Source organism: Mesoplodon bidens, assembly GCF_964165515.1.
Source record: "Mesoplodon bidens genome assembly, chromosome: 6".
NCBI classification, from domain to species: domain Eukaryota; kingdom Metazoa; phylum Chordata; class Mammalia; order Artiodactyla; family Ziphiidae; genus Mesoplodon; species Mesoplodon bidens.
The window spans coordinates 73,047,734-73,073,339 of record NC_138162.1 but is presented as its reverse complement, the minus strand read 5'-3'; the positions used below and the strand labels follow the sequence as shown (position 1 = coordinate 73,073,339).

The 25,606-nt window shown below is 39.6% G+C and overlaps 2 protein-coding genes across 7 annotated transcripts in view; one reads left to right on the top strand and one right to left on the bottom strand.

Annotated features, from left to right (window-relative positions):
- The window catches only part of SPATA6L (spermatogenesis associated 6 like), a 54,263-nt gene extending 28,935 nt beyond the window's left edge, over window positions 1–25,328 (bottom strand). For 2 of the 6 annotated variants that reach the window (XM_081236671.1, XM_081236674.1), the window contains exons 1-6: window positions 25,133–25,328; window positions 24,297–24,351; window positions 15,064–15,108; window positions 10,740–10,877; window positions 7,032–7,080; window positions 3,195–3,236 (exon numbers count right to left, since the gene is read on the bottom strand). In XM_081236671.1, coding sequence (XP_081092797.1) covers window positions 3,195–3,236; window positions 7,032–7,080; window positions 10,740–10,877; window positions 15,064–15,102 — 268 coding nt within the window. In that variant the 5' untranslated portion in view covers window positions 15,103–15,108; window positions 24,297–24,351; window positions 25,133–25,328. Of the gene's footprint in view, window positions 1–3,194; window positions 3,237–7,031; window positions 7,081–10,739; window positions 10,878–14,494; window positions 14,934–15,063; window positions 15,109–15,288; window positions 16,336–24,296; window positions 24,533–25,132 lie in introns of those variants that run through there. The other 4 variants (XM_081236675.1, XM_081236672.1, XM_081236673.1 and 1 more) reach the window with 4 other exon arrangements.
- PLPP6 (phospholipid phosphatase 6) lies at window positions 11,138–14,133 on the top strand. Its single transcript, XM_081236681.1, has 2 exons — window positions 11,138–12,411; window positions 12,783–14,133. Exon 1 carries the CDS (start codon window positions 11,202–11,204, stop codon window positions 12,072–12,074), a length of 873 nt encoding a protein of 290 aa, XP_081092807.1. The 5' UTR covers window positions 11,138–11,201; the 3' UTR covers window positions 12,075–12,411; window positions 12,783–14,133.
- Window positions 25,329–25,606: the final 278 nt, after the last annotated feature.

Below are 25,606 nucleotides of genomic sequence, written 5' to 3'. Positions count from 1 at the left end.
TTAACAGTGACATACGTTTGAACATAAAATTGGGTCAAATAAAAAACTTATGGAAGAAAACTCAGTGCCCTGATTTTAGCCTGTTACTTTTAGGCTAAAACACATTCCATGAGAATTTCTGAAAAGCAGGTAGGAGGCATCTCTGATCTTCCCTCTGTTCTGCCTACCTAAGAAAGCACTGACCTATACAAGTGTGTCCATCCCTAGACCCACTAAGAGTGGGGTTCTTATCTGTTTTCAGGACATGCCTCTACCAACAAACCAAGCAGCAGAAGAAAGAACTACAGACTCCTGGGTCCACTCCACTCCACTGGGGCCCTTGACCTGCTCCAGAACAGCCACAGTAGGCAGGGCCATGATCCTCATAAAAGCCTCCACAGCCACCTCTGCTTTAGCTGAGGCATCTGCCAGACTCACCTTCCTTCTCCCATGCTTTCTTAAGAAAAAGAAAGTTTCACACAATAAAATATCAAAATAATGCAACAAAACAGGGGAAATACATGCGTCAAGCATAACTGATTTAAAACTTTGGTAAAAATATCAGGAATTTATACCAAAATGCAATGTTAATATGCAGACGTCACTCCACAAGTAATCAAAGGACACTGACAGTCATACTATACAGAAGGAAAGAAAGAAAATAAATTATAATATGGGAAAATGGAAAATTTCTGAAGTAAATTTAAAATGTTAAGGTTGTCACAAATCATATCTAAAAAGAAGGGACCGGAAAATATGGTGAAATGTATTTTAAAGAATTATTACACACCTTATAAACACAAAAAATCCAAATGATAGCATCCAGCATTAGCTAGGATATGGTGAACAGGCACTCTATACAGTGCTGCATGCAGCAGAAATAATGGAAACTTGCTGGGGATCAGTTTACTCTCAGGTTATAAGATATGGTTCAATCTAGCAATTCTATTCTTTACAAATATATCAAGAGAAAAAATAATTGTTATAAATATATGAAAGACAAATCCTAATGTGCAACAATATCAATTTAAAATTGGTAATAACACTGGAAAATACATAGCTATTGAAAATGACAAATAAGTTACCTACAGGTAACGATGTAGAGTGAAAAAGTAAAACCCCAAATATTATTTACAGACATTTTATAGACCTATAAAAACACATAAGTAAATTCATGAAATTCTTCATGATACCAAAAATAATGCTTTTCGATCTGTTTTTAAAAATTACAATATAACAGTAACATATAATTGGGGAAGTTAGTAAGAGAAGAAAATGTATGTGACATTATTTATGTAAAAATTCCATATCCATGTGTTCTTCTAACCACAGAGAAATAGCAAGAAACATGTTCACCAAAATATAAATAGAGGTTTCCTCATCATTTGGGGATGCTTTCTACAAGTTAAAACTGTGAAGCTGGGAAGGGAAAGGGCAAAGCATATGGTAGCAAAGATCAGAAGAGTATTAGAAATGTTTCTGAGTTTTAGGTACCCTCTCTCTCTCCCTCTCTCTCTCTCTCTCTCTCTCTCTCACACACACACACACACACACACACACACACACACACACATACACACAGACTCTAAAATCACCAGATAATCAGCCACATTGAGAAACTCTGAGAAGTGGTGTCACCAGGTGGCAGTTCCTACTTGCTCTCACTAGCTCAGGTCTCTTGAATAACACAAAACAAAGTCCTCACAGAACAGTTTCCTCCTAAAGTCCCATGATTCCAGCACAGAGGTCTCAAACTTTTTCTGCAAAGGGCCAGAGAATAAATATTTTAGGCTTTGCAAGCCATATAGTCCCAACTACTGAACTCTCATTCCAGCACAAAAGCAGCCGTAAACAATACTTCTATGAATGAGCATGGATAAAACATCACAGATGATGAAATTTGAATTTCATATAATTTTCATGTATCAGTAAATATTCTTCTTTAAGAAAATTTCTTTCCAACCATTTAAAAATGTAAAAACCAAAGACAGTTTGGCAGTTCCTTAAAAAGTTAAGCATGGAGGGCTTCTCTGGTGGCGCAGTGGTTGAGAGTCCGCCTGACGATGCAGGGGACACGGGTTTGTGCCCCGGTCCGGGAGGAAACCACATGCCGCAGAGCGGCTGGGCCTGTGAACCATGGCCGCTGAGCCTGCGCGTCCAGAGCCTGTGCTCCGCAACGGGAGAGGCCACAACAGTTGAGAGGCCCGTGTACCGCGAAAAAAAAAAAAAAAAAAAAAGAACAGAAAACACGTATTCACACAACTTGTACATGAATGTTCACAGAAGTGTTACTCATAATATCCAGAAGGGGAAACAACTCTAATGTCCATCAACTGATGAATGGATAAACAAATTTGGCATATTCATATAAAAGAACATTATTTAGTCATAAAAAGGAAGGAAGTACTGATATATGCTTCAACAAGGATGAACTTTGAAAACATTTTGCTAAGTGAAAGAAGCCAGACATAAAAAGGGCACAAATTGTGATTCCATTTACATGAAATGTCCAGAATGAGCAAATCAATTAGAGGTAGTAAGTAGATTAGTGGTGGCCAGGGGTTGGGAGGAGGAGGGAATGAGGAGTGACTGCTAATGAGTACAGGGTTTCTTTTGGGGGTAATAAAAATTCTAAAATCAGATAGGGTGATGGTCACACAATCTTGTGAACATACTAAAAACAATTGAATTGTACACTTGAAAATGGTGAATTTTACAGTATATGAAGTAAATCTTAATTCTTAAAAATGTAGAAGCCATTCTTAACTCACAGGCCATACAAAAACAGACTGCAGATTGGATTTGGCCTGGGGGCTGTCGTTTGCCAACCCTGTTCTAGCATCAACACAGAAGATGGCTTTGGGTTTCACACACACACAAACACACACTCTCACTCACTCACTCTACAAATGACGACACAGCCAAAAGCAAACATTTGAAAGAAGCTGAGCCAGGACTAAAAAAATTATTTGATGATTATTAGATAAAATTATGAAAAAATGGAAAGTCAAAGAACCTGTTTAAGCTATGCTTACTGCTTTTTCAAACCCATAAAGTTACTCTTTTGAAAGTGGGCAAAATTCAACAGACTGGTGGGGGTAAAAAGCATGTGTTATACAAAGCACAGCTTTTAAATGCCAGTCCCCATTTTGTCATGCCAAATCCTTTTAAAATTAAATTAAACTAATTTAGAAATTCATTTATTGGCACATTACCTGGAGGCACTAGCTGTATTAACTCAAACCTGGTTAGAAAGCCTAAAAAGGAAAAATGAGATATTAATACTTTAGAATACTGTCAGAGTGTTTCATTAATTACTAAGTTTAAAACTGCCATAAACACCCCATTTACGTTACTACTACTGATAGTAAGTGGCATACCAACAATGATTCAGGTATTTCTAGACCCAGTAAATTGGGGGCATGGGGTGAGAATAACTGAGTTATAAACATACCATTTTGTCTCCTGAAAAATATTGACAAAATATGATATTTTCTCTCTTAAAGATGTATTCATAAATCACGGAAATAACAATATACTACTTTTCATTTTAAAAATTCAAAATACAACTGTTATCCATTAACCTATAAAAGCTTATCTTGCTTAAAACAGTATGTTATATGACTATATAAATTAGACATAAAACAACTTTTTTTTATAGTTCCTGAGTTCAAAGTATATTTAGAAATAGTGAGCCCAAAGAAGATATATAAATTGCCAACAAACACATGAAAGAATGCTCAACATCACTAATCATTAGAGAAATGCAAATCAAAACTACAATGAGGTATCACCTCACACCAGTCAGAATGGCCATCATCAAAAAATCTACAAACAATAAATGCCGGATAGGGTGTAGAGAAAAGGGAACCCTTTTGCACTGTTGGTGGGAATGTAAATTGATACAGCCACTATGGAGAACAGTATGGAGGTTCCCCAAAAAACTACAAATAGAACTACCATACGACCCAGCAATCCCACTACTGGGCATATACCCTGGGAAAACCATAATTCAACAAGAGTCATGTACCCCAGTGTTCATTGCAGCACTATTTACAATAGCCAGGACATGGAAGCAACCTAAGTGTCCATCAACAGATGAATGGATAAAGAAGATGTGGCACATATATACAATGGAATATTACTCAGCCATAGAAAGAAATAAAATTGAGGTATTTGTAGTGAGGTAGATGGACCTAGAGTCTGTCATACAGGGTGAAGTAAGTCAGAAAGAGAAAAACAAATACCTCATGCTAACACATATATATGGAATCTAAAAAAAAAATAAAAATGTTCTGAAGAACCTAGAGGCAGGACAGGAATAAAGATGCAGATGTAGAGGACAGACTTGAGGACATGGGGAGGGGGAAGAGTAAGCTGAGACGAAGTGAGAGAGTGGCATGGACTTATATACACTACCAAATGTAAAATAGATAGCTAGTGGGAAGCAGCCACATAGCACAGGGAGATCAGCTCGGTGCTTTGTGACCACCTAGAGGGGTGGGATAGGGAGGGTGGGAGGGAGACGCAAGAGGGAGGGCATATGGAGATATATTTATAGGTATAGCTGATTCATTTTGTTATAAAGCAGAAACTAACACACCATTGTAAAGCAATTATACTCCAATAAAGATGTTAAAAAAATAGTGAGCCCATGTTCAATGTCTATAAGGCCAAGAATAAAATTTAAATATTAAAAGTAATTTAAAATACAAATGGTATAACAATAAAAAATCAGTAAAGATAATTCCCACAAAATATTAGAAGTAAAAACATTTTAATATAGACAATAATGGTGATTATAGTTAATACTGTACTTGAAAGTTACTAAGAGAGTAGATCTTAAATGTTCTCACCACAAAAAAGAAATGGTAATTATGTGATGTGCTAGAGGTGTAAGCTAACACTACTGTAATAATCATTTTGCAAAATATCTGAGTATCAAATCAACATGTTGTTACCTTAAACTTACACAATGTTGTATGTCAATTATATCCTCAAATAAAGCTGAAAAAAATATATACAATAAATGTAAAATTCTCCCTTTGTAGATTTATGAAAAACATGAATACATGAGGACAGAATTTTAAATGCCAAGAAACTTAAAAGCCAAGACACCCCATAATTTTGGGTTTTCCAAACAGGAAGGACTATATCCTTTCCAACCATCACCCCAATGGTAATGTAAAGCACTTAGTCTATCTCAGTCTCTAAATTCCTTACACTCAATTAATTCTCACCACGTGTCATGTCATGAATTGGAAGACAATATTGTTTAGATGGCAATATTCTCCAAACTGATCTACAGGTTCAATGCAATCTATCATTGCCTATCAACATCCTAGCTGGCTTCTTTGCAAAAACGGACAAGCTGATCCTAAAATTCGTATGGCAAACTAAAGGAACCCAAATAGCAGAAACAAGGCTTGAAAAAGAAGAACTAAGTTGGAGGACTCACACTTCCTGATTTTAAAACTTTCTATAAAGCTACAATAATCAAAATAGTGTGGCACTGGAATAATGATAGATTTATGAATCAATGGAATAGAATTGAGACACCCCCTCCACCCAAAAAAAATACCTCACATTTACAGTCAATTGATTTTCAACAAGAGTGCCATAACCATTCAATGGGGGAAAACTACTCTTAGTAACAATGGTGCTGAGACAACTGGATATCCAGATGCAAAAGAATGAAATTGGACCCTTAGCTCATGCCATTTACAAAATTCAACTCAATATGTATTATAGACTTAAATGTAAGAGCTAAAACGATAAAACTCTTAGAAGAAAATATAGACATAAATCTTTGACTTGAATTACACAATGGTTTCTTAGTTATGACATCAAAGGCAGAAGTAACAAAAGAAAAATAGATAAAATATAATTCATCAAAATTAAAAACTTTTGTGTTTCAGAGAACACCATTAAGAAAGCAAAAAGATAATCCAAAGAATGGGAGAAAGTATTTGTCAATCATACATCTGATATGAAAGTTGTATCTATAATATATAAAGAACTTACAACTCAATAATAAAAACCCAATTAAAATATAGGAAGAGGATCCGAATAGACACTTCTCCAAATAAGATATACAAATGGCCAATAAGCACATGAAAAAATGTTCAACATCATTAGCTATCAGGGAAATGCAAATCAAACCCACGAGGTACCACTTCATATCCACAAGGATGGCTACCAATCAAAAGGATAAATAATAACAAGTGTTGGCCAGGATGTGGAGAAATCAAATCTCATATATTGCTGGTGGAATGTAAAATGATACAACTCCTTTGGTATAGTCTGGAAATTCCTCAAAAAATTAAACTGAGTTACCATATGACCCAGCAAGTCCACTCCTAGGCATACACGCAAGAGAAATAAAAACATGTTTACAAAAAAAACTTGTACACAAATATTTATAGCAGCATTATTCATCATAGCACCAAAGCAAAAATAAGCCAGATGTTCATCATCTGATGAATGGATAAACAAAATGTGGTTTATCCATAAAATGGGACATTATTTGGACATAAAAAGAAGTGAAATCTTGACACATTCTATAGCAAGGAAGAATCTTGAAAACATTATGCTGAATGAAAGAATCCAGTTACAAATGACCACATATTATATAATTCCATATATATGAAATATCCAGAATACACAAATCTATAGAGGCAGAAAGATTAGTCAGTAGTTGCCTAGGGCTGGAAGGGATGAGGAAGAATGGGTATAGGGTTTCTTTCCATGGTGATGAAAATGTTCTAAAATTGATTTTGGTGATGGTTAAACAACTCTGTTAAGATACAAAAACCATTTAATTGTGATTAAACAAACAGAATCATACCATCCAGTAAATGCCATACATATCTAGAAAAGGGCTTGTAATTGAATCAATGACATGATTGAAATTTTACACAGACTATCTTGAACATAAATATGGGGTAAATATGGAAGTATCACAACTTAGAAAATAGAATTTTATATCTGTGAATTACATATATACAATAGTCTCTCTCTCTTTTGTTGGGGGTGAAGGGGGAAGTACCTACTTTCTAAAATGTCTGCTACAGCTCCAGGATCTATTGCATTTTCAAATACCTGCAGGAAAAAAATGGGGAAAATAAATCTTCAAAGTTTTATTAATATATACTCATAGAAAATCTAGATTATATTCTTCCAAATAATTAACACATGTCAAATCCAGCCATATAATATTTTAGGATTCAACAGGAGTACCTTTAACAGGTATGTGGTTAAAAGTTCAACAAATGACTATAGAATAAATGAAAGAGAATTAACACAACACCAAGTACAAGGAAAATTTAAGTTAGCTGAATCTACCACATGTTCAAAACATCATCTATTTGACCTAGCCCCACAGTTTGTTGCTAAAAGCACATCTAGCATCTACCTGAAAGAGTCTTGCTTGAGTACCTAGAAAAACATCCTGAATACAACAGATACTCATTACATGTTAACTGAATAAATGACTTCTCTTCCCAAGCAATTGGTTGTGCTAAAAAGGAACATAAATAAAAATTCTATGTACAACACAAAAGAAAAGCTAAGTACTCATAGCTAGACTCCCACAGAATCAAAAAATAACAAGAGAGAGAGTCTCATAAGTTTTAGGTGTATCATGAAGCACAAGAAAAACACTGTGATACCTGTCTACCCACAGCCAAGTATGTTTATTTTGTCCTGAGATAAAAGGGCCTAGGGGACTGAAGTAAAGGCATAACATGACCCTCTCCCTGAACTCTAGAACCCTGTAAGAAACACAAGTTTTCAGCAGAGTTTGATTTCAGGCATTAAATTTCTGATTTAAATGGTGTTTAACTTTAAGCATGATTAAAATCTGCTCTTGATCCAAAACCAGGTCTGCTTTAACTACAAAAGTGGAGGCTGTCCCCTGTAATCCATTTCTGTCTTACTGACTTGGATTTAACAAGCAAATGTGAGTGAGCTGGGTTATTTTCCAAAATTATTCCAGTAATATTAGTTCATTCCTTCTCTTCATCCATGTCTAAGAATTTTTTCAAGGATGATCGTGGGGAATAAATGATCAACGTGAACTGCTCAAACACAATGGCTCATACATTCTTTATGAGTAATTTCTTGTTTATCTGAATGCTTTAGAACATTGAATTCTGAATTATACAGAAGGTCCAAGGAGGAGAAAGTGTTTTCGCTACTCCCTGCAAGTATTTGCAGCTAGAGAATGGAACAGATACAAGAAAGCTAGAGCCAACTGGTAGAAAGCTTGAGTATGAATTCAAACAGCTCACACAAGAAGGCAATTTTTCAAAATTAAAAATAAAGCATTTATTTAATTGCACTTTATAAAATGAAAAATGGTCTGTGATATCTAGTAATCTCAAATACACAGCTTTGTGACATCTAGAGTATGACTCTGAGACTCATTCTCCTCTTCTGCAAGTCAGGGAGCTTGGACTAGATGACCTCCAAGGTCATTTACAGATTGATTTACAGCTTCTACAATTTTACGTCCTTGGGCTTCTTATAAAAAGATTTTTAAAGTCTTCTAGAGAAGCAAATTTACAACTGATAAAACTAGTAAGGAAATCCTTGGGGGAAAAAATAGACTGGATTTTCACCACCCACTTTTTAACCACGACCAACAATAAAATGGTTACAACTAGGTTCCTTTGGATTCAGACTATATGTTCCAAGGTAATATCCATTTATTCCTCTCTTATCCAACCAGTTTGGAAGACTATTTAAATTAACAGGCTGACTCAGAAAGAGAAAAACAAATACTGTATGCTAATGCATATATATGGAATCTAAAAAAAAAAAAATGGTTCTGATGAACCTAGGGGCAGGACAGGAATAAAGGCACAGATGTAGAGAATGGACTTGAGGACAAGGGGAGGGGGAAGGGTAAGCTGGGACGAAGTGAGAGAGTAGCATGGACATATATACACTACCAAATGTAAAATAGATAGCTAGTGGGAAGCAGCTGCATAGCACAGGGAGATCAGCTCGGTGCTTTGTGACCACCTAGAGGGGTGGGATAGGGAGGGTGGGAGGGAGACGCAAGAGGGAGGGGATATGGGGATATATGTATACATATAGCTGATTCACTTTGTTATACAGCAGAAACTAACACAACATTGTAAAACAATTATATTCCAATAAAGATGTTAAAAAAAAAAAAAAGAAACCAAAGGCAGCAATGGAGGATGGATTAAAATGTATGTTGGAAAGGGACCAAAGCCTTTGGAAATGATGCCATAAATGTGTATTTGATGGTACACAAAGGAAGTAATGATCAATATTAAGTAATAAGGCACATTATAACTGAATTAACAGATGAGAATTTTTTGGTGTTTTTGCCCTATTGTATGTGTGTTTCTATGTTTTAAGAATTGTGTGGCTATAGTTTGTTCTCTCCCCACTCCTTACATAATACTTATATTTTATCACATTTATAAAGTGCATTAATTGAGGTAAAAATAAAACAAGAGAAACAAAAAAAAATGGTACTGATGAACCTAGTGGTAGGACAGGAATAAAGACACAGACATAGAGAATGGACTTAAGGACATGGTGGGGGCTGGGGAAGGGGAAGCTGGGACGAAGTAAGAGAGTGGCATGGACATATATATACTACCAAATGTAAAATAGATAGCTAGTGGGAAGCACCTGCAAAGCACAGGGAGATCAGGTGCTTTGTGACCACCTAGATGGGTAGGATAGGGAGGGTGGGAGGGAGGCTCAGGAGGGAGGGGGTATGGGGATATATGTATACATATAGCTGATTCACTTTGTTATACAGCAGAAACTAACACAACACTGTAAAGCAATTATACTCCAATAAAGATGTAAAAAATTAACTAATGGGCTGTGATTTATAAAAATATTACACACAGCCCTAACCCTTTCAAAAATCAATCCTCATCTCCTCTGCTACTGTTTGAAATAGACAGGTCATTTTCTGGGCACCACCATCCAGACCTTTAAAAGTGACAGGCCCTACCCTGAAGCCTTCCCATTCTCATCCCCTCCCCAAAAGAACCACCTCAGTGATATTTTTTGGGACAAAATCATAGGCTTATCAAGGTTAAAAGTGATTCAATCTCTAAATTCCAAAACAAAAACTTCAAGAGATTGTCAGTGATTGGATAATAATGAAATTAATGTTCCATTAAATATGAAAGTGGGAAGCGGGTTGGTAACGTTTTGGCTACTTATATTATGATCACATTCACTGGAATGGAATCTAGCTTTTATCACTGTAGCTAAATAAACCAGATATGACCTAAGGAAACTCAGTAAATCTAAAAAGCCTTCTTGTTTTGTTACAGAATTTCAGATACAGGATTTAACTAATTTGGTTAGTCTGAGGTATTTTTCTGAGTCTAAAAAAGTTTGTTTTTAAGGTCTGCTAGTTTATTGATAATCTCTGTCACAAGCTGCCTCTAACACTTCCAAGAACATTCAGAAAATGCTCTCTGTTCCAGTTAAAAAATGCCATGGGAGTTCCAAAAATAGAAAACATCTACCAGGGTACTTAGCACTAGTTTGACAGAACTTGGCTCAGATATGGGATGCAAAAGCAAGTCCTCCAACTATGATTCTGCACTGTGCTGAGGTGCCTTCATGTAATTTTTTTTTAAAGAAAATTTACAAAATAACTTTATGAAAGCTGTGTTCTTTATAAGAACCACTAAATGATCCTCAGACAACAGAATTTGAATTTCTCCATTTAGCAATGAGAAAGTCAAGATCACCTTTTCAAACGTCATGCTCCGCTGAATCTTAATAGGGAACACGGAAGGAAAGCAGTGTGTCTCCAGGTACTGATTCAGGAGGTAAACCCCAAGGAACACATCTTGCTTGCCAGGAAGGCACACCCCTGGGCAAGAAATCTTAAAAACAAAGACAAAAATAGAGAACAGGGTTTGCGTTTTGCTTTGTAAAGGATCTATTTCCCCTAACCTCCCACAATGTCAAATTTCCCCCACCACCGTAACCCTCACCTCTCTCCCACAGCACTACCCTCCCCTCTCCTCTCCTTGCTCAAACTGGAAATTCCAATTTCCTCCCAAGTCTCCGCCAGGTGTCACAATCGTCCTCTCGCTGGCTCCTCTCCCCGCCCCTCCAGGATGGCAGTGCGGAAGCGGAAGAGGCTGCAGGGCCGGGAAGCTTCTCCTTAGGCTGGCCGGGTCCTGCGGTCCGGGCCGCCCGCCGCGATGCCGAGCCCCCGGAGGAACGCCGAGGGACGCCCGCTGGCCGCCTGCGCCCCGAGCAGCAGCGGCAGCCCGGCCCATGGCGGCGGCGGCGGCAGGTTCGAGTTCCAGTCCCTGCTCAGCAGCCGCGCGCCGGGCGCCGACCCCACCTGCGCCCGGCTCCGCGCGTCCGAGAGCCCAGTGCACCGCCGCGGCTCGTTCCCCCTGGCCGGGGCGGGCTCCTCGCTGGCGCTCCCGTCCCCGCTGCCCGAGGAGGACCGCATGGACCTGAACCCGTCCTTCCTGGGCATCGCCCTGCGCTCCCTGCTGGCCATCGACCTGTGGCTGTCTAAGAAGCTGGGGGTGTGTGCGGGGGAGAGCTCATCCTGGGGCAGCGTGCGGCCCCTTATGAAATTGCTGGAGATCTCGGGACACGGCATCCCCTGGCTGCTGGGCACCCTCTACTGCCTGTCCAGGAGCGACAGCTGGGCCGGGCGAGAGGTGCTGATGAACCTGCTCTTCTCCCTGCTGTTGGACCTGCTGCTGGTGGCCCTGATCAAGGGGCTGGTCCGCAGGCGCCGCCCGGCCCACAACCAGATGGACATGTTTTTCACCCTTTCGGTGGACAAGTACTCCTTCCCTTCGGGCCATGCCACCAGGGCCGCCCTGGTGTCACGGTTCATCCTGAACCACCTAGTGCTGGCCATTCCACTGAGAGTGCTGGTGGTACTGTGGGCCTTCATCTTGGGCCTCTCCAGGGTCATGCTGGGGCGGCACAATGTCTCCGACGTGGCTTTTGGCTTTTTTCTGGGCTACATGCAGTACAGCATCGTGGACTATTGCTGGCTTTCACCGCACAATGCTCCAGTCCTCTTTGTACTGTGGAACCAACAATGACACCATCTCATTCGTTATGGCACCAGATCTGAAAGTTTCTACACGTGATGATGCTGACATAAACCAGCAGCCATCCTGCTTGCCCCCCTAAGGATTTTAGGCTTCCTTTTGGGATTTCAGGTGTCCTACAATCTTGATGGGTTACTAGGCTAGAGCACAGTGCTGACCATTACTGATGACAGCCATATTACAGAAAGCAAAAAAAACCCCTCTATTATATACCTATTCAACGACTTTTTATATCTCCAGGACAACTGCAAAGAAACCAAGTTGAGGTGATGATAATATTGCTGCTTTTTAAAAGTTGACATCAGAAAATATTGTTTTGTGTAATCCTGTAAGTCAACATATCACTTGTAAACTGAACTTTGAAAAAACAAATCACCTTCATTCTGTAAATATACAGGCAGATGAGCCACATACTAATCCTAGTTCTTTTCCTGAGGTAGATTTTAAACAGTACTTTAAGAGTCTAAGACATAGGTTTTTCTAATTTATCCTCTGAAGATCTGTTACCACAGTTGGGAAGATTTATTCTTAATCCTAATTTTCTTGGTACGCTTTTTTAGTTTTGTCTCGTCCATCTTTGCAGATCAGGTAGTGAGAAGAGAGATTATAGTACATATCTTTCTCTCCTTTTCCTCCACCTCCTCAAAAGATCTTTAAAAAGTTATTTATTTCCCACTAATATTGTCTTTCTGCATTCAGAGAACAAACCAAGAACTTTCCTGAAGAAGAAACACTTAAAGGCGGGCATATCAACAGTGACCATAGAAAAGGAAAGATGGGACTATGGCCTCATGCTTAATTCTGTTGACAGCGAATAGCATGGCATGACAGAGGACAGAAAAGCGAAGCTGCTGAGGAGATAAAGGAACTGAGAGTCTGGGGGTAGGCTCACTACATACTTTGTCAGTGGACCAACATGGAAGAAGATGGGCCCTGCTGCGTACCATCTCTACTGAATAAAGAATAATGCTTCTTTAATGAGGTAATAAAATGGAAAAATAACTTGATTCTTTGCAATGCAAGAGCATAAGCTTTCAAATATATACCACAAGGATGACCCTGTATGTTATAGTTTTCCATATGGAATTCCATTTCTCTGTATACACCACACTTTAGGTAACAGTATTTAACTTGAAATTCATCAAGTGGAGCCTACTGCTATACCAGGCACAAAGTATAACTCCTAAACTTCCACTTATATTGACCCTCACAATTAAAGCAGTTTATCGATGGTGCCTCCCCAAATCACAAGACCAAAAACCTCCAAGTGCAGGGTGGACTCTGCTCATTATTCTTTGACCAGGAAAGATGGAAGAGGGTGTGTGCTTTAAATGCTGCTCTGCCTGAAAATATGAACCTTTAAATTACCTATGGAACTGGTGTCTTTAGATAATCTTAACAACCAATTATTTTGACATTTATAAATAGAAAGGATTATGGCATTTGATCTGTCATATAGAGATGTACATAGGAATCCGGAGAATGGCTGTGACAGGTAGGCTTTGATTGGGTGGAAGTGTGAACTTGCTGAGTGTGAGAGGAACACTGAAAAAAGAATAGCTACTTTTCAAAATGAAGCAAAATTATTTGCATTTCCACAACATCCTGAACACAGACTACATCTTCACTTCCTGAATCAGCCAAACTGTGACACTCTAAGTGGTTTCCTTTATTGTTTAGCCTTAGAGAGGTCCTTTATTTTAATTGCAGCAATATTCAGGCCAGATATTTGGAAGCAGTTTTTCCTCTTGCAGCATCTACAAGTCTGAATACTGGGAGATCAAAATTAGGCTCACCTCCTTTCTGGTTATTTTTCTGGAATTCCCTGTCTTGGTTGCTGGGGCCTGAGTTTGCTGGCTTTTAAAGCACAGATCAATTCACCTGATTTTTTTAAAGCATCCTAAGCACTGTAGAGTAAAAAAAAAAAAAACTGATTCCATTGTTAATTAATTGTACACTGAAGGATGCCTTTTAAAAATCAAAATAAAATTAACCAGTAATGTTGAATGAAGTGAGATGAAAACTTGTTTAATTTTTGCCTTAATGAGTAGGAAGACAGATTTATCACTCAACGTCTCAAGAATTCCTTTATCTTACTGCACAATTGTGAGAGGTCACAGTTGATATAGCACAATTGATACAGTCTGGTTCTATTTGCTGTCAGCAAAATCGGTCAAATCCAGGAAATTTCCATCTTTGTTTCAGAGCTGCACTTAGGATGAAATCACAGCATTTGTCACTTGTATGGAGGCTAACCAGATTTTCCATGGCCGTAACCTGTTGGTGTTCTGCTTATAATCCTGGCCAGTAGAGAAGCTCCTTATAGCTTTCAGGCAAAGCTGCGTGACAGTCTGTCACTAACCACACATGGAAGGGTTGGAAAATGGAAGCTGAAATAAGGAATGACTGACCCCAAACAGGAACAGTGGAGTCACTCTGCCACAGCACCTCACTTAAGCAGGATTCAGTGGATAATTATTAAACAGCTGTTGATTGATCCCTTTTGGAATTAGCAAGCCAGAGCCATCTGTAGGGGAAGTATCTTAGAAAATACTTGATTGGTTTATAGAGGTGGCAAATTATCAGGGAAGTGATCTGGCTTTTTGAAATTAAAATCTTCCCGGGTTATTTAAAGAAGGGGCTTTTTAATCTTCACAAATCTGTATCCCGGAAAAGAAAATAAAATCCTTCTTGGACTTAATGCAAGGTTATTTTAAAAGAACAGAAAAATTCCGGATAAAGCCAAGAAACAGCTAGGCTTGGGGGCGGGGCGGGGGGGGCGGGAGTGGGGGTTAGAGGTTGAGTTGAACTTAAGTTTAGAAAGTAAGAAAAGACCAATGTAGAGAATCTTAGGGACAGAGGTAGGATTAATGATGTGTGTGGGGCGAGGGGGTGGTGAAAACGACCCAGAACCATTTAAGAACCCTGGGGAAAGAGTCTGATTTGGGTCAAAGAGGAGAAGTTCGTCGATCTCTCTTACCGCCCGGATATGCAGTTCCACCACCACCTCCAAAGGCATAATTCCCTACATGGGCGAAAGGACTGCAATGAAAAGATCCTTTTGCGCTGAGCCTTGGACCGATTTTTCTTAGTTTAACTCAACCCTTGGAGCAAATGTTCCCAGTAGTTTCCCCAGCCCCCCACACCCCGTACCACCATCAATCCTCCCACCAGCCCAGGTCCCTCCCACCGGGACGGGTCTCACAGCGCGAGCTGGAGCCAAGGACTCCAGAAGGCTGAAGCGTCGCGTTGCTATGGACACTCAAACACGCAACCTTCCACCCTGGAACGCTTGCGAGGCCCCCGGCGCCGCCGGAGTGTGAGCCTCCTGTGCTCCACTTGGAACAACACTGGCTTCCAGACTGTGCGCTAGCGGGAGAAAATGTCCTAGTGTATATGCCCTAGTGGCCGGATCACGAGATGCTAAGAGCCCTAGCTTCCTTTCCACCATTTCCATCCACCCTCTTTAGGGCCCCAATCACTATGTTAAAATGTGTACAGTGTCAATTCTAAAAGTTGAATGTGATCATAGCTCCGTTACGATTTAAGCCCTGCCCATTTTTCGTATTTACACGACCCCCAATTCCTGGAAATTCTGTAACAATTACAATTAAAATAGTAGTATGTCCCTAAAGGTACTCTCATGCTTATAAAAATCATGCTTAAGAAATGTTACGTCCCAGTGGTTGAGAGTCCGCCTGCCGATGCAGGGGACACGGGTTCGTGCCCCGGTCTGGGAGGACCCCACATGCCGCGCAGCGGCTGGGCCCGTGAGCCATGGCCGCTGAGCCTAAGCGTCCGGAGCCTGTGGTCTGCAGCGGGAGAGGCCACAGCAGTGAGAGGCCCGCATACCGAAAAAAAAAAAAGAAATGTTACATCCTCTTGTTTGTTTCAGAAAACATGCCCACTGTCAATAAGAAATGAAACGGGTGCTAATTAAAAATACAAGAACACGGCTTCCCTGGTGGCGCAGTGGTTGAGAGTCCGCCTGCCAATGCAGGGGACACGGGTTCGTGCCCCGGTCCGGAAAGACACCACATGCCGCGAAGCGGCTGGGCCCGTGAGCCATGGCCGCTGAGCCTGCGCGTCCGGAGCCTGTGCTCCGCAGCGGAAGAGGCCACAACAGTGAGAGGCCTGCATACCGCAAAAAAAAACAAACAAGGACAATTCCTAAAGAGGTTTAAAAGTTACGTATCCTGTTTTAGCCCCAATAGAAATATTTTTCAGTCTCTTTACTGGGGTTTAGTTAACTTAAGGGAAGCAATGAATTACATTGTCTCCCAATGGGTAGTTACCATAGTTGCCAAAGCCAGGGTTGCACTGTAAAAACCGTCAGAGGTAGCAGGCAGGGCAAGAGTTCTTAACCAATAGAAGAAATTGCATTTTTTTCCCATTCACTGTATTTAATAGACAAAAATGAAGGAATAGAGGAGGGAGTGGCTGCTTCTAGCCAATCAGAAAAATCTGGGAGGGCCAATGCTGTCTCTAAACAAAACAAATTTTATTGGAATTAGTCATTTATTACTAATATTTTGCATTGGAGATTTATGCAGTTGCAGAAATGTGAGTGCAGAAAGATGTCCTGAGACAAGAATTAGGTATTAATTTTGGTAACTGGAGTGCCTTTCCCTGAAAGGGAAAAACTCAGTGTGAGGAAGGAAGATGTACTATGTCCTTAAAAAATCCTCGATGATCTGTCTGTCAGCATAGCAAGAGGCACACCAGTGGGTGCTTAGCTCCCTACAGTATCCAGAGCACTGATTTGTCAGCTCACAACAACTTGCTGGCACCTTTACTAATGCATTTATATACAGGGACAGGACCTGCCTTGACCCTTACAAGTATGTCATCAACACCAATGCTAAGACATCAAGGATAGTGACAAGCAAAACATAAATAAATAATTGGTCAGACATAATGGAAGGGAGGAATCAATCTTTATTGAGAACCTACAAAATGGTAGGGATGTTGCATATGCTAATTAACTTCATCCCCACAGTAACTCTTTCAGGGAGATATTATTATTCTTATTTACAGGTGCAGAATCTGAAGCCAGACAGTCTTTTGTCCAATGCCACACATCTAAAGGGAAGGAGCCACACTTGAATCCAGGTGTGCCCTACCATGTCTCTGCCATTGCAACATAGACAACCTATTGATCCTGAGACACAGTGTCCCATTCTATGCTCTTCCTAGCCTTAACTGGAATCTCCTTGCTTAACAGAACTCTCCTTGATATAACTGGAATCTCCTTGCTTGGCTCCTAGGGCACAGCCCTTTTCTGGTTTCCCTTCAACTCTCTGGCCATTCTTCCTCTATCTCTATTCATCCTCCTCTCCCTGGCTAAGCAGTGTTTCTAGTTCTTTCTTTTCCTCCCTCTATATCCTTTACCTAGGATGTAGGTATGGATTAGCAAATGTATACAGATTTACATATCCCACCCAAGCCTCTCTTATACTTTCCTAGACAAGGTAGAATCTCACTACTATTTATTTACACACACACACACACACATATACATACATATCCTCTTTTTGGAAACTGTGACAATAGCAGTTTTACATTTGCTCCTGTGATTGTTGATTACTATTTGTCTCTATAAACTGTAAGCTCTGCATGGTTAAGAGTTTGTATCCTAAATACCTAGCAGAGTAGATGCTCAATAATTATCCTGAATAGATGTTAATTTCGGAGATGGTCAAGCCAGGCTATAGGGTTTAATGTATGTACATGGGTAAGGGGAGGTCCCACCACTACAGTGCAAACTAAATATGCAAAATGAGAAAGGACCAGGCAGAGCTACTTCTGCTAGTCGGGCATGGGGGTATTAACTGAGTTGATAGGAAATATTTACACTCTGTTAATTTCCCCCACCCCAGTCACCTGAGGCACTCAGCTGCCAGGGAGATGTGGAAGTTGCTACATATACAATGCCTCTGGCCCATTTGCAAAGATTGAGGCTGCCACCTCCACTGGAGGCCAAGTAAAGCCATTGGACTGTCACCACGTACAGAGACTGGCTTTATTACCTGTGTAGGTACCTGTGTACGTGGCAGAAAACAAATCTCATTAAACAACTCTTAGTCCCAGAGTATTTCTGCAGTGCAGGCTGATCAGCAGTGACAACAGCACTGCAGAAATGACACGTCCGTCATGCATCCTGCTCACATCCTGGCCACTGCCAAGAAAATGGTACATGTCCCAGATGGGGATTTTCCAAAGAGTTAATTATAATGAGCAAAGAACAAAATATTACAGATAATTATAGCTGAGATTTTCCTTTTATCTAAAAAAATATAGGACACTAAATTGTAAACATTTCTTTTCAAATAACATTGGAAGGAGTATTCATATGAGGGGAGGACAATATATTTAAAAAAAGGAATCACTAATGGCAGGGATGTGGGAAAATACATTCATACATTGTTGGCAGGAGTGTAAATACATAAAGTATATTAATTTTCTATGGCTACTATAACAAATTACCACAAACTTAATGGCTTAAAACAAGACAAATGTGTAATTTTTGATTTTGTGGATCAGAAATCCAACAGAGATCTTTAAAAGCAAAATGTGAGGGCTGCATTCCTTGTCTTTTCCATTTCCTTGCTTTTCCAGCTTCTAGGGGGCTGCCTTCATTCCGTGACTCATAGCTCCCTTCCTTCATCTTCAAAGCCAGCATCATTGAACCAACTCTTTTTCATGCTACCATCTCTCTGGTTCTTTTAAGGACCTTTGTAACCATATAGAGTCCACCAGATAATCCAGGATAATTTCCCTATTTTAAGGTCAGCTGATCAGAAACCTTAATTCCATCTTCAAGTTAATTTCTCTTTGCCATGAAAGGTAACATGTTCCCAGGTTCCAGGTATTAGGGCATGGATATCTTTGGGGGCCATTATTCTGTCTACCACATATAACTTCTCTGGAAAGCAATTTGTTAATATCTATCAAAATTTTTCATTTTACTCAGGAATTCCACTGCTAGGAATAGGTATATATGGGTATACTTTCACAAGTACACAAAAACATATGCTGCAGCAATATGTGTAGTTTAAAAAAATACTGGAAACCATCTAAATGTTCATTAAGTATGGTCAGATTAAATCAATTATGGTTAAGCCTCAAGATGGAATAGTATGCAGTATGGGAAAAGAATAAAGCAGAGCTCTAAGTCCCAGCAGTAAAAACTCTCTAAAACATAGAGCTAAGAAAAAAAAAAAGCATGGAACAAAAATGTGTAAACTGTGCTGCCAGTTGGAAGAGACAGAGACTATGATATTGACATATATGCTTAGAATATATCTGAAAGAAAAAACTAGAAACTGCTAATGGTGGATGCCTCTGGGGAAAGGACCTAGAGTAGAGACACAGAGAGAAAACTTACTTTTCACTGAATAGCCTTAGATACTTTAAAAATATTTTTGCAAAATATTTGCATTATTTGGTCTAACAAGGAAAACGAATTAAAACAAGTAGAAAATATAAAATAATAGAAAGGATAAATCTGGGAGGATAGGAAGGACCAGGAACTGGCTTCTTCAGCACTGGGGCTCCATCCTGTATACTGCATACTGTGAGAATATCCATGCAAGTGTGTCTGCTACTTTTGCTTCCAGTGCAGGGTGTCTTATCCTGTGACCCCTGGATGTGTCAGGGATCCTAAAGGCCCTGAGATGATAGGAAACCTTTCACATATGTGCATATGTGTATTTTTCTGGGAAGAGAGCCTGTAGTTTTCACTGGAGTCTGGAAGGGGTAGTTAGTCAAATCAGGTTTTGGAACCACTGTCCTGCCATCAGTTCCCTGATATAGCAAAAAGAAGGGCCACCCATGTTATCTGACAATGAGGCAGATAAGGAGAGAGGGGCTCTTCTCTCCATCACATTCATGCCCACTTATTAGAGCCAGCTGTCTCTCCAACGGCAGCTGGATTCAATAATAAGTGAGAAAGATCTTCAAAGTCCTGTTCTAGGCCATTGTTTTATGTCTGGACTCAGACTCATTTGTTAGGCCCTACAATCTTTTGTGCCAGTGAATTATTCATTAGCAAATGTGAATAACACCAGCAAACTGTGTTTCCAAAGCGAGTTGTTCATTAGGATTTGGGAGAAATGCCTGGAGGTGGGGGAACCTCAAGTACCTGAAACAATCTGGATTATTTCAGCACTAAAGCAATGGCAGATTACTGTTGTTTTTTTTTAAGTGTAGACTCAGCCTCAAGACTCAGGAACTAATTGTGTTTTATGTTTGGCCTTCTTCAAAGTCTTTCTCTGAAATGTTCTTTAACAGTATAGTTTCCTTAGAGTCTGATATATGGAGGAGAAAAGTTTAACTTTCTGACTTTTACTATAAATGTATAAAAGAGCTCAATGAGCTATTTTGGGCTTTCCTTGGTTCTCAAAATCTACATAGGGCTTCCCTGGTGGCACAGTGGTTGAGAGTCCGCCTGCTGACGCAGGGGACACATGCCGCGGAGCGGCTGGGCCCGTGAGCCATGGCCGCTGAGCCTGCGTGTCCGGAGCCTGTGCTCCGCAACGGGAGAGGCCACAACAGTGAGAGGCCCGCGTACCGCAAAAAAAAAAAAAAAAAAAAAAAAACTGCATAAAGATGAAGTTTATATTTTTAAAAATCTTAATGTTAAAATCATATCCTTTGGGGGAACTTCATATTAGAGGGATCAGGGTGTCACCATATGAACCCACTGATCAATCTTAACATCACTAAAGGTGACATCACGTCTTCTTCATATGTGATTCATAGGAAGCAACTATGAGGCACTTTTGCCAAGAAAGTTGAAGTTGAATCTGAGCCACTAGAGCTGCACGATCTAGTAAGGTAGCCATATATGGCTATTTAAATTTAAATTAACTAAAACTAAATAAAATTTAAAATTCAGTTCCTCACTCACACTAGTCACCTGTAAAGTGCTCAATAGCCACAATGGCTAGTGGCTACTGTACTGGATAGTGCAAGTAGAATACTTCCATCATCACAGAAACATCTATTGAACAGTGTTGTTCTAGAGCTAATTTCACTTCATAGAGGATAGAGAAACATGTTAATGACACAAGACAGCAAACAGACATATCTAGAATGTGAAACATTCTATAGGACAACTAACCCAGTTAGCCTGCAACAAGTCAAACCCTGCAAATTAAAAAAAAAAAAAAGGAAGGGGGGGAGGAGAAATGCTCTAGATTAAAAGATACAAGCCCTGACAACCAAACATAATATGTGGACTTTGTTCGAACCCTGATTCAGACAAACCAACTTAAACAGAATATTTAACACTCTTGGGGAAATTTGATTATGGTTTGGGTATTAGATAATACCAAGCAATTAATTAATCAATCAAAATTAATTAATTTTGATAGGTATGATAATGTCCGTGTTTATGGAAGACAAATATCAACATTGTTTAGAGACGCATATTGAACTATATAGCAGAAATGATTTAGTGCCTAAGATTTTGTTTCCAAATACTCCAGCAAATTAATAAAAGAAATGGATAAAGGAAATGTAGCAAAATCTTGATAATTGTTGATCTGGGTGATGGACATATGGAGTTTACTATAATAATATACTTTTGTGTATTTAAAAATATTTATAATAACAATTTTAAAATATTTAACACATACTTAAATAAGAAAAGTAATCATATCCTTATGTAAACCTCATTCTGTCTTAAGATAGCCCATCAAGAGGATTCTTGGTGGCATCACTATGAATTCCTTTGACAGAAGTCTTACATATATTTGGGACTTCCCTGGTGGCGCAGTGGTTAAGAATCCACCTGCCAGTGCAGGGGATGTGGGTTCGATCCCTGGTCTGGGAAGATCCCACATGCCACGGGGAAACTAAGCCCGTGTACCACAACTACTGAGCCTGCGCTCTAGAGCCCGCAAGCCACAACTACTGAGGCCAGTGTGCCGTGCTCCACAACAAGAGAAGCCACCACAATGAGAAGCCTGTGCACTGCAACGAAGAGTAGACCCTGCTCGCTGCAACTAGAGAAAGCCTGCGCACAGCAACAAAGACCCAACACAGCCAAAAAAAAGAAAAAAAAAAGGTCTTACGTACATTTAAAGAAAAAATATGGTGGATCTATTCAACTCAAACTCAGATAACACAAAAAATTATTGTGGTGTGTAATACTTTACAAGTAATTCAAAAAAGCAGCAGTGTATTATAAGAACTGTGGTCTCTGCATGAATATCCAAAACAGGAGCTGGCAATTTGCTTATTTCTTTAAGCATACATACTTCTTGAGAATTTTCCCCAAGTATCAGGAATGCTTCCAGGGAAGGAATTAACTTGCAGTTGAACAGCTTTTAACAATCTTGAAGTCATTTGGGATCTGGACCCACACATGAAATCTATTTCAAAAACTTTATTAGAGTTCATAAGTCAAACTCATGTTACTCTTTGGCTTCTGCTTTGACTGACTGGCATTTGTAGGCTCAATACTTACTTAATGATACCACACAAAACCTTCCACAAGGACTGCCCTTGGGCATTCTGGACTACATACACAGTGCATAACCTTCCATTTTAAAGTAATTTCTCTTCAGGAGAAATTAATTTGCTCCTTTGCATTTCAGCTGGCTAGTTCTATGTCCATGGGAGTAGTAGGATAACTACGACCCAAAGCAAATTTCCAAGGAATTATATTATCCAATATAAGAAAACAGAAAAGAGTATGATTTAGTTCCAAGACTTGTAAAAAGCGTCCACTGTACTTGGGCACAGGATTCAGGCCCCAAAGTCAGCCATGGCTAAGATGAGGCTACTTCTGATGTCATTATATCCACCCTTTCTTCTGCTACCAAAATATAACTCTTCCCATTCCCGTTTTACCCTCTTCTGTGTGTAATCCTACACCTTTCCTTTTATCCTTGTTTCCATTCATTCGTTCCCTATTCATCAATTCGACACATATTATTGAGCACCTACTATGTGCTAGGTACCGTTCTGGACCATGGAGGCACAAGAGTGAAAAAGAAACAATTTATGCCCTTGTGGACCTTACATTCTAGTGGAGTAAGAAATAAAATAAATATGTGAACATAGATAATAACAGTATGGTAAATGCTAGGGAGGAAATATCCAGGGGGGTGAGATAGAAAGTTACAGGTTAGAGGGAAGAAGAACCTAATTTAGACCCAGTGGACAGGTCAGCCTCTTTAAGGGTATGACAGTTGATCTAAGATCTAAAAAGAAAAGCATGACCACTAACAAGACTTTTAAAGAACAAAGAGAAAAGATAACCAGGCAAAAGGAGCAACAAATGTAAAGGGCCATGAGGCAGGAAAGAAATTGATATGTTTGAGGAACTGAAAGGAGGCCAATTGAGCATACTAAGAGAAAATTGGGCAGGGGGTAGAGGAAGTTAAGAAATGACACTCAGGAGTTAGGCTGGCACTAGATGGCACAGTTATGCAAGAACTTAAACAGTTATAGAAGACAATGTGATTGTCTCCCTAAGAGCCATAAGCTCTTCTTCCTTGCCAACGGAATCCCAGTTTTGTGCGGGTGGCAATGCATTTGAGTCCAGGGAATGAATCAATTTATTTAAGCCAGTTCTGGCCAATAATATATAAGGGGAAGTCACTGGAAGTTTCTGAGAAATGTTCTTCAAGTAGTAAAAAGCCACAAGTGAATAAAGCTGTTTTTGTCTCCTCCCCCTTCCTGCTTTAGCTGCTGTCATGTTTTCTCCTATGGCTTTCACTCTTAAACTCAAAAGGTTCAGGCACAGTGCTCCTCAACTTTTATTTGTAATTAGTTACTAAGGTATAACATATAGTCACTGGAAAATACTGGAACAGCATAATACAGGAAAACTAAGAGTAGAAAGTAAAGATGCTCAGTGACTTCCTTGGCAGTCCGGTGGTTATGATTCCCCACTTCCAATGCAAAGGGCGTGTGTTCGATCCCTGGTCTGGGAACTAAGATCCCACATGCTGCGGGGTATGGCAAAAAAATTTTTTAAAAAAGAAAGTAAAGATGCTCAGAAACTTTCCTCCCCAGCCTTACCCACCAGGAGTAATCATTAATAATTCTTGTTTACTTTCCAGGAATTTTCTGTCACATGTACACACACATACACACACACAGAATTGTTTTTACACAAATTGGATTACTGTCTCTCGATAGATACGTATAGCTATATAAATATACATATAAGAAAGTAAGTTGCCTTTTTTTACTCACATTTTGGAGATATTTCTATATCAGCACAGTTATATATACTTTCTGCTTTTTGTTCCTTGCCACAAAAAAAAAAAAGAAAAAAGCTGCAATAAACACCTTTGTGGATAAATCACTAGTTATTGGTGCAAAAATAACTGTTGGATAATTTCCTGGTAGTTAAATTGCCGAATCAAAGCACTTAAACCTCTGATACTGTCAGGTTACCCCTCCCAAAAGGTTACACAAATGACATTCTAACAGCATCTCCTCACACCTTGCCTACACTCGGTATCGACAAACTTCAAAAGATTGAAAAAATGGCGTCTCGTTATTTTTATTTGGGTCTCTAATTATGAGTAGGGCAGCAATGCCTGATTGTTAAACGTGCACGTTTTGAAGTCATACGCCCTGGGTTGATCCTACCTCTTCCCCTTAAAATGTGTAACCTTAGGCATGCTGGGGTCTATTTCTTCTTCTCAAAAAAGGGGATAATGAGAGCACAAATCTTTACAATTAAAGGAGATACGTAGAAATATACTGAAGCCCTTCCTACACATCCGCTATTAGTGGTACTGTATTTTTTATTTTTTTATAATTTTTGATCTTTATTTATTTTACACAGCAGGTTCTTATTAGTCATCCATTTTATACACATCAGTGTATACATGTCAATCCCAATCGCCCAATTCATCACACCCCCACCCACCCCCACCATTTTCCCCCCTTGGTGTTCATACGTTTGTTCTCTACATCTGTGTCTCAATTTCTGACCTGCAAACCGGTTCATCTGTATCATTTTCCTAGGTTCCACATATACGCGTTAATATACGATATTTGTTTTTCTCTTTCTGACTTACTTCACTCTGTATGACAGTCTCTAGATCCATCCACGTCTCAACAAATAACCCAATTTCGTTCCTTTTAATGGCTGAGTAATATTCCATTGTATATATGGTACTGTATTTTTTAAAGTCCTGCTTCTTCCAGTACTTTATCTTTGGCATACTCTTCTTCCCAGCCAAGTTTCGCAGAATCCTCGTTGCTTGTAACACAGAATGAGACAAAAGTTGGCTCTGTTTTTAAAATTTCTCTCCACTTCAACTGCCCCCACCCTCACCCCCGCTTCAGAAACTGGTTTACATATCAGTAACGAGTACAGGAATGAGCTGCAGTTTTTAAACAATACGCAAAGTGGAGTACAACACTTGGTCCGAACACCTCCTGGCCCCTAGGAACCACCGTTTACTGCGTAGGAAACTCCAGACAACAAGTATTTAATACTACATGACCCTCAGTGCCGTTGAGGGTAAACTGGCAGCACTGAAAGGCTT

Bases quoted from the DNA above. Each gene is read 5' to 3' on its own strand.
- PLPP6 (XM_081236681.1), top strand. From the start codon at position 11,202: ATGCCGAGCCCCCGGAGGAACGCCGAGGGACGCCCGCTGGCCGCCTGC.